Source organism: Akebia trifoliata, chromosome 6 (genome assembly GCF_017979445.1).
Source record: "Akebia trifoliata isolate Shusen 1 chromosome 6, ASM1797944v1, whole genome shotgun sequence".
Lineage (NCBI taxonomy): Eukaryota > Viridiplantae > Streptophyta > Magnoliopsida > Ranunculales > Lardizabalaceae > Akebia > Akebia trifoliata.
The window spans coordinates 8092486-8101299 of record NC_141380.1 but is presented as its reverse complement, the minus strand read 5'-3'; the positions used below and the strand labels follow the sequence as shown (position 1 = coordinate 8101299).

General features: G+C 34.7%; 1 protein-coding gene across 1 annotated transcript; it reads left to right on the top strand.

Moving 5' to 3' along the window:
• The first annotated feature begins 6345 nt into the window (after nt 1-6345).
• Nucleotides 6346-7735, top strand: LOC147400052 (CEN-like protein 2). The gene is made up of 4 exons (XM_086446640.1): nt 6346-6578; nt 6723-6784; nt 7166-7206; nt 7305-7735. The coding sequence occupies exons 1-4, from the start codon at nt 6381-6383 to the stop codon at nt 7520-7522; spliced, it is 519 nt and encodes a 172-aa protein (XP_086302766.1). The 5' UTR covers nt 6346-6380; the 3' UTR covers nt 7523-7735.
• The last annotated feature ends 1079 nt before the right edge of the window (nt 7736-8814 follow it).

Genomic DNA, 8814 nt, shown 5'->3' with positions numbered 1-8814 from the left:
TGAACTTTAGTTTGAGTAAGTAACTAGAAATGAATATCATTGTAATGCAAACTAACTAATGAATGAAATAATAGTTTCATCAGCTTGATTGTATTGCTCCTATAGATTTTTTTCATATCTGTTTGAGCAACTCCAACACACGATCTATCGCATTTTTTATCTCCTCTCAATTGTTATTTTGAGTCGTAAAATTAAAAATAGGGGTCTCCAACACACTACCCATACCACTATTCATTTTGGGTCATGGGATTTTCACAACCCAAAATGATTTGCAAGACTCAAATTCTCTATTTTTTAGAAAGAAAAAAATTTCAGACCTTTAATTAAAAATTATTAAAATTTTAGATCGTTTAAAATTTTGATAGAATTAACAAAAGAATATATCATTTATAAATAATATAATCGGAGTGCATACCCTATGAATATTCAAAATGATTATCTACAAATACATGATTATTCATTAATAAAGATAAAGATAGATAATCCCGTGAATTACTCTTAGGTGTCACATGTCAGTTGTACTGCCTTACAGGGTAAGGACACGTGTTAATTGAGTCATGTTTATTCTTTATCATCAATTGACACTTTTCTTTTTATTCACATTAAAAATTAAAAATAAAAGGTGAAATGGAAACACAAGAAAAGAGAAGATACACCATGCATGAGGTGACTAATTAAATTAATGCAGATTTAACTTCCATTTATAGGAACCTTTGGACCAGTCATTTAAGAACCAACATTGAACATATTTGCTTTATGCCCTCAGCTCAGACCCCCTTCAATTCTTAGAGAATCGATCCCTAAAAATAATATCCTTGTTTTGGAAGGTTCTGTAACAGAAAGTCCAATAATTACTCCTTTTTCTTTTTCTTTTACTTCAAATGGTTAAAAGAAAAGATAAATGTCATCTCAGCTTGTGAATGTTTACTTTATGACAAAGAGAAGAATAAAATGATCAAGCTTGATGGGACTTATGAGACGGCCCTTATGCAGAATTTTCACTGTTTGTTGAATCTTACTGGGGGACCCCTCCTTCTGTAAGAGTTTTGGTATTGGAGCCAAACATTTAACATCCAATGTGGGTCCACCTTTAGCATATTACCACATGTGATTTAGACCCACCCCCTCGACATTTTAGAATATTTGAGGTACTCCTGTCTCGATGCCTCTTGACATAGACAAATGAAAAAACCAATCTCTAGCTTAGAATTTCTATTTTTTATTTATTTATTATATTTTCAAAATATATAGTCTCAAACAGGGGTGGAGCCAAGATTTTCTTATAGTGAGGGCAAATTATGATTAATTGTATAGTTGAAGAACTTGAATGAAGGGAGGTGAGGTGTGGGGGAAAAAATTAGAGGGAGATAAGGGTGTGGGGGCAAATGGGGAGAGAGGTGAGGGACTGAGGACAAATAGGACATGTAATTAGTTAAAAATATAGGGGTGTTTCAAAGTTCTGTGAGGGCAATTGCCCCCACCAGCTCCTTACTAGCTCCGCCCCTGGTCTCAAAGCCTTTCAACTACTATTGTAAATTACTTTTAATTTATTTATTCAATAATCTCATCTTCAAATCATCATTTTCACATTTCGACTTAACCTTTTTTTTTGAAGATTGAGTTTAAATGGGGAGGGGGTTGTTATTAGTTTGAAAACATAAGGGTGTTTCAAACATTCACCAAAACGTGGAGTGTGTCTAGGTCTTCTCACGTTTTCCAAAAAAACACATAATAGTGATCAAATAATCACTTGAATAAAAAAAATCTACTTTCACCGTCCATTCAGATTCTTTTGAAATGTGTCATAAACCATGAAAAAATATCTTCATAGGTAGAATAATAAAGTGTTACTCAACATGTGAATAGTATATATATATATATATTTATAAATTGTCTTATATAGATTAAAAGTTTTGGATAGGATTCTATGATGAGGATATTGTCATTACAAAAAAGCAGCACATTTTAAAACTTCAAACACCATAAAAAACGATTTACAAATTAATAGTAAAAATCAATGTTCCACAATTATTTAACTTTTTAAATCACTTTTGATATTTTACACCACACAAGCTCAATCAATAACTAACAAGGTGGACCAAGCCAATGTCGGATTTATACACTAAAGGGTAAAAGATTTGAGGGATGAGAACAAGTATGAATGCATGAAAATACCATGGAGAAAAAGCCAAAGATGTACCAATAAGTTTTGACAAATAACTCGTCACATTTTTCATGTAACTAAACCCCAGCACATGTTAGTGCTAACGAGACCTCGTAATAATAATCTATATTAGAATTAAATTATCTTATGGACAGTGTTTTATTGCCAAAGTCTTAGTCAAAGTGTTTTGTCTTATATGGACTAAAAGTTTCGGAATGAGTTGATTTTTTTTTTTTTTTTTTTTTTTTTGTGAGGATGATCTCTATGGTGAGGAGATCATCCTCACAAAAAATTCATTTCATTCCGAAACTTCTAACACCATTAAAAGTGGTTACAAACTAATAGTAAAAAATTTAACAATCCACAATTCTTCAACTTATAAACTATGGTTAAAATTTTCATAATGAATTAAATTTTTGTGAGGATTATTTCCTCACCATAGAGATCATCCTCACAAAAATCAGGTCATTCTGAAAGGTCTAGCCCATATAGGACAAAACACTTTGACTAGAAGTTTATCTACAAAACTTGACCATATATACCGTTCAGCACCAAACATTTTGGCCAACATTTTTTCCAACCATTTTTGTCCTACATGGGTCAGAAGTTTTGGGATGGGCTGATTTTTAGTGAGGATGATATCTACGATGAGGAGATCATCCTCACCAAATATCAGCCCATTCCAAAACTTCTAGCCCCATGTTTACAAGTTGAAAAATCGTGGACCGTCCATTTTTTGTAAACCATTTTTGATGGGTTAAAAGTTTTGGAATGGGCTGATTTTTGGTGATGATGATCTCCTCACCGTAGAGATCATCCTCACTAAAAATCAACCAATTCCAAAACTTTTAACCCATGTTTTGCCAAAATGTTTGGTGATGAACATTTCCCTATATATATTGGGTCCTTTCAGCACCAAACATTTTGGCCAACATTTTAGCCAACCATTTTTGTCCTACATGGGTTTGAAGTTTTGGAATGGGCTGATTTTTGGTGAGGATGATCTCTACGGTGAAGAGATCATCCTCACCAAAAATCAGCCCATTCCAAAACTTTTAGCCCCATGTTTACAAGTTGAAAAATCGTGGACCGTCCATTTTTGTAAACCATTTTTTATGGGGTTAGAAGTTTTGGAATAGGCTAATTTTTGGTGATGATGATCTCCTCACCGTAGAGATTATGCTCATAAAAAATCAGCTCATTCCAAAACTTCTAACCCATGTTTTGAAAAATGTTTTTCCAAAATGTTTGGTGCTGAACATTTCCCATATATATATATATATATATATAGGGTCAGGTTCAAGGGCCATGTGAGAAAACATGTAAGAAAACTTTCATTTTTCAAAATAAGGGTTAGAGGTTTTGGATTGAGCTGATTTTTTGCAAGGATGGTCACTATGATGAGAAGATCATCCTCACAAAAAATCAGCTCAATCAGAAACCTCTAAATCCATCAAAAGTGATTTACAAATTAGTGATAAAAATTGATAAAAAATCGACGGTCCACATTCTAAATCACTTTTAATGGGGTTAGAAGTTTCAGATTGGGCTGATTTTTTTTTTGGATGATCTTCCCATCATAGAGATCATCCTCACAAAAATCAGCTCAATCTAAAATTTCTAACCCATATTTTAAAATTTTATTTACCGCCGAAAGTTTTCTTACATGTTTTCTCACATGGCCCTTGAACCTGACCCATATATATATATATATATATATATATATATATATATATATATATATATATATATATATATATATATATATATATATATATAGGGTCTCGTTCAGCACCAAACATTTACATGGGTTAGAAGTTTTGGAATGGGTTGATTTTTAGTGATGATGATCTCTACGGTGAGGAGATCATCATCACCAAAAATCAGCCTATTCCAAAACTTCTAACCCCATGTTTACAAGTTGAAAAATCATGGACTGTCCATTTTTTGTAAATCATTTTTGATGGAGTTAGAAGTTTAAGAATGGGTTGATATATGGGAAATGTTCAGCACCAAACATTTTGGCAAAACATTTTTCAAAACATGGGTTAGAAGTTTTGGAATGGGCTGATTTTTGGTGATGATGATCTCCTCACCGTAGAGATCATCCTCACCAAAAATCAGCCCATTCCAAAACTTCTAACCCATGTTTTGAAAAATGTTTTGCCAAAATGTTTGGTGCTGAACATTTCCCATATATATATAGGTAGGGGTGTCAATGGATAGCCGAAATCCGAATTCGAATCCGAATTCAAATTCGAAAAATCGGATATTATCCGAAATGTTTAGATATCGGATTCGGATTCAGATAGTTTTAAATATCCGATAACGTTTCGGATACGAATTCAGATATAGATAAATTCGATTCGATAATATCCGATCCGAAATCAATAATATAAATACCATTTTATTTTTATTTTAAAATTAAAGAATTTTCAGTTTTTCACTCGTTCTGTCGAAGAACAGTCGAACAGATCCGTTGTCGTCGTCTTCAACCATCCGTCGTCGTCTTCAACCATCTCAGGCAGCGGCTGAACTCTTCCTCGTCATCGCGGCATCGCCTCACGACCTCAACCCCTCGCAGTCACGAACTCAGGCAGCGGCGAAGCTCAGATCTACAAATCCGTCGTCGTCTTCAACGAACTGTCGTCGTCTTCAACGATTTAGGCAGTGGCTCGTCTTCCTCTTCATCGCGGCATGGCCTCACGACCTCAAATCCTCGTAGTCACGATCTCAGGCGGCGGCGAAGCACAGATCTATAGATCTGTCGTCGTCTTCAACGATCTCAGGCAACGGCTCATCTTCCTCTTCATCGCGGCAGCGGCGAAGTCACGACCTCAACCCCTAGCAGTCACAATCTCAGGCAGCGGCGAAGTCCCTCATCGCCTCACCTTTTCCTCACGACTTCAACAGTTCAACCCTTCGGATACTTTTCGAATAATTTTCGAATGGTAAAAAAGTTTCGGATAGTTTTCGAATCGGATAATATCGGATATCCGATAATTTATTCGGATACGAATTCGAATATTAGTTAGTGATATCCAATCGGATTCGGATTCGAATTCGGATATATCACTATCCGATCGGATACCTATCCGTTGACACCCCTATATATAGGTTGAGTTCAACAACCAAAGTTTTGTTTTATATGGTGAAAAGTTTTGGAATGGGTTGATCTTTTATGAGGATGATTTCTATGGTGAGAAGAGCATCGTCACAAAAAATCAGCTCATTCTAAAACTTCTAACCTATATTTATAAGTTGAAGAATCGTAAATCGTAAATCGTCAATTTTTATCGTGAATTTGTAAATCACTTTTAATTTGATGGGACTAAAAACTTCTCACAAAACATCAATCCATTCAAAAATATTTTACCCATATAAGACAAAATTTTGACTAGGTCTTTTAGTCCAAATCTGATGAGGATTCTAAAATGAAAATTTATTCGTATTCAAATTCAATATCAAGAAATTTCGAATAATGTTTAATTATCCAAATTTGGATTGGATAGCTAAACGATTATCTATTGATAGCTAGGCGGCCTAAACCGTGGAATAGAATCAAAAGTCTGTTGTTGTGGGTTTATTCTGATTCCCCTTGTTTTTTGCAGGCTTGGCAGAACAAATATTTGTTGTTTTGAAACTTAAAGAGTTTAGCGATGAGCTGATAGCATGATGCCATGTGTATTAAGTGAGCATTTTCGATACACATGACATAATACCATTGGTTCATAAATTTTTCCTTTTTGAAAAAGCAAATCCCTGTTCAGCTTGGCTCATGACATGTACAAATTTTCGGCCTAGTCACCCATCATGTCATCCACTCCTTCCCTCGCACCTACTTGTCTACTACCCCCCTCCCTCTCTCTCACTCTTTCTCTCATTCCCTCGCACCTAATTGGTCTACTAACCCCCCCCCCCCACCCCCTCTCTCTCTCTCTCTCTCTCTCTCTCAAGATAACCAATTATTTGGCTTGATTTAGTAAAATATCATAACCACCTCACCCAATGCCACGTGCCGTTAACTTACCCATGGTGGGGGCTGGAGGGGGGGCTTGCACTACTAAGAGGAAACACATCTTTGGTCTTTTTCCTGATGTAATACTTCTCAAATTCTCTATAAATATCAGGCAACATCAACCTCAATGACCAATAAGAAATCATTTATACACTCACACACACTCACTCTCTCTCTCACTCCCTCTCTGTAAGTGTGATGGAAAAAAGGTTAGAACCTCTTTTTGTTGGTAGAGTGATTGGTGATGTTCTTGAACCCTTCTCTCCAAGTGTAAAAATGTCTGTTTCTTATTGTAACAAGCCATTCTGCAATGGCCAAGAGCTCTACCCTTCCTCAATAATCACTAAACCAAGGATTGTGATTGAAGGTGGTGATTTGAGGACTTTCTTTACATTGGTATATATTCTTCTATTCTACATCCCTAATTACTCTCTCATTCCTCCCAATCTATAATTCTCTCTCATACTATTACATATATATTCTTTGATCTCTTTCATATGTTCTTGGTTAAAATGGATCTACTTTAATTTTCTATTGCAGGTCATGACTGACCCAGATGTTCCTGGCCCTAGTGATCCATATTTGAGAGAGCACCTACATTGGTATACCCTTTAAAACACCTAAGAAAAACAAAAAGATATATTATATAGTGAGATACATATATATATATATATACGACTCCAGTACCAAATAAAATTGAAGATCATGATACCCAAAGCTATTTTATTATGCTTGGCCATGTACATAATTGAACACTCTTCACACATCAATCAACACCCAATTCCCATTTGCACACGTGTGCATATATGCATCACTCACATTAAATAGCATATTTTCACATGTGAAGGATGGATACTTGTGTTTTTATATAATAAAAGTGAAGTTCGTAGTGTATATATCTATATATAGATCGCTATAATTTACAATTTAGAGAGAGAATTTAACAAGTTGAATTAATTTTTTTCTGAATTGGCCATCTTCAGGATTGTGACAGACATTCCAGGCACAACAGATGTTACATTTGGTAGGTTTAGTCTGTCATCTTTATATAGAACGAGAGATAGAGAGAGAGAGACATTTATATGAAGAGCTGACACATGGGTTTTCTCTAATATTAAACAGGAAAAGAATTGGTAAGCTATGAGAGCCCAAAACCCAACATAGGGATTCACAGGTTTGTATTTGTTCTCTTTATGCAGAAACGAAGACAATCAGTCACCCCACCTTCCTCTAGAGATCACTTCAGTACCACAAAATTTGCAGAAGAGAATGAACTTGGCCTTCCTGTTGCTGCTATCTTCTTCAATGCTCAAAGAGAAACAGCTCCAAGAAGGCGTTAAGTGGTGTGATCAAGTCAAACTAGTCATGATTGATCACTATTTAGTTTCTGAGTTTGGGAGATTTTTTGACTGTTTGAAGATCTTCAGAGTGATCTCATTCTATCTATCTTAGTTTTTACTAGTTATGGGTAATTTCTTATTATGTTTATTTCCCTAAAAAGAGAACTTCTTTCTCTCTGAATATGTTCTCTCTGGTTACTGTTAGTGATTGAAGTAGTGGCGTGGATTTGGTTTTAATTCTGGAATCTAGCTTGTATCTTCGTGTCAGAATGGTTTTTCCAAGAAAAAAAAAAGGAATCTTTATTGAAAGATTATATCTGCACACCAACTTTTACTTACAAGACACCAATCCTGTTGAAAGTCAATGATTTTTAACATTATATTGGTGTGTTATAAGTAAAAGTTGGTGTGTTAATAAAATCTCCCATCTCTTACCATGCAGACCTCAAAAACTCAAAACTCAAAGCTCAAAGCTCAAAGCTCAAACCCAAATGTTCGTTATCTACATACGTATGCTATTATACTCCCCTAATTTTGATATAATTCTATCCCAACCCTACTTTTATAACTTACTTACAAATTTGTTCCCCTCTTCACAAAAGCAATTTTTTCTTTAACTGGAAAGGTTACCTAACTTCTCAATTTTTAATGAAGAATCATGATAATCTGACTACCCCACTTGGCACACTCAATTAACTCTACTGACATGACAAATTCGAAAATCGTAGATTTGTACGTCTCATGATATAAAATTGCATTTTTCCTTAAAAATGTGTATTACGATAGAATCATGTATCTCGAGACGTACATATTTAGATTCCCGAATTTGCATGTCACTCCAATAGAATCGATTGAGTGTGCCATGCGGTATAGTTAGATTATCACGACTCTATAATGAATCATTCTAAATGACAATAAAACATAATTATCAGAAGAATGTACAATCTATGAGAAAAAATGAATCTAAAATCCTAGAAAGTTCCCATTCACTTTTTTTCCCTCTCCATAATTTAGTTCACACAACAAACAAACATATAATTAAGAGAGATTTTAACATTTGAGAGTAATACATTTTATGAAAGAGTCTTGACAGTCTGACTTACTTTTTCTGTGCTCACTTTTGACTCTCCCCTTCACATCACTATGCAAAATCATAAAATCTGTCCTTGTGTATCCTATAGCAAAGAATCTACAGTTATATAAAGGAAAAGTTCAAAGTAAATACAGAAAAATGAGTCAGCTTATCACGCCTCTTTACGGAAAGAAGATAAATCTACATGGCTAAAATAATA

Bases quoted from the DNA above. Each gene is read 5' to 3' on its own strand.
- LOC147400052 (XM_086446640.1), top strand. From the start codon at position 6,381: ATGGAAAAAAGGTTAGAACCTCTTTTTGTTGGTAGAGTGATTGGTGAT. The intron at 6,579-6,722 runs GTATATATTCTT...TTTCTATTGCAG, and splicing joins TGAGGACTTTCTTTACATTG to GTCATGACTGACCCAGATGT. The intron at 7,207-7,304 runs GTAGGTTTAGTC...AATATTAAACAG, and splicing joins CACAACAGATGTTACATTTG to GAAAAGAATTGGTAAGCTAT.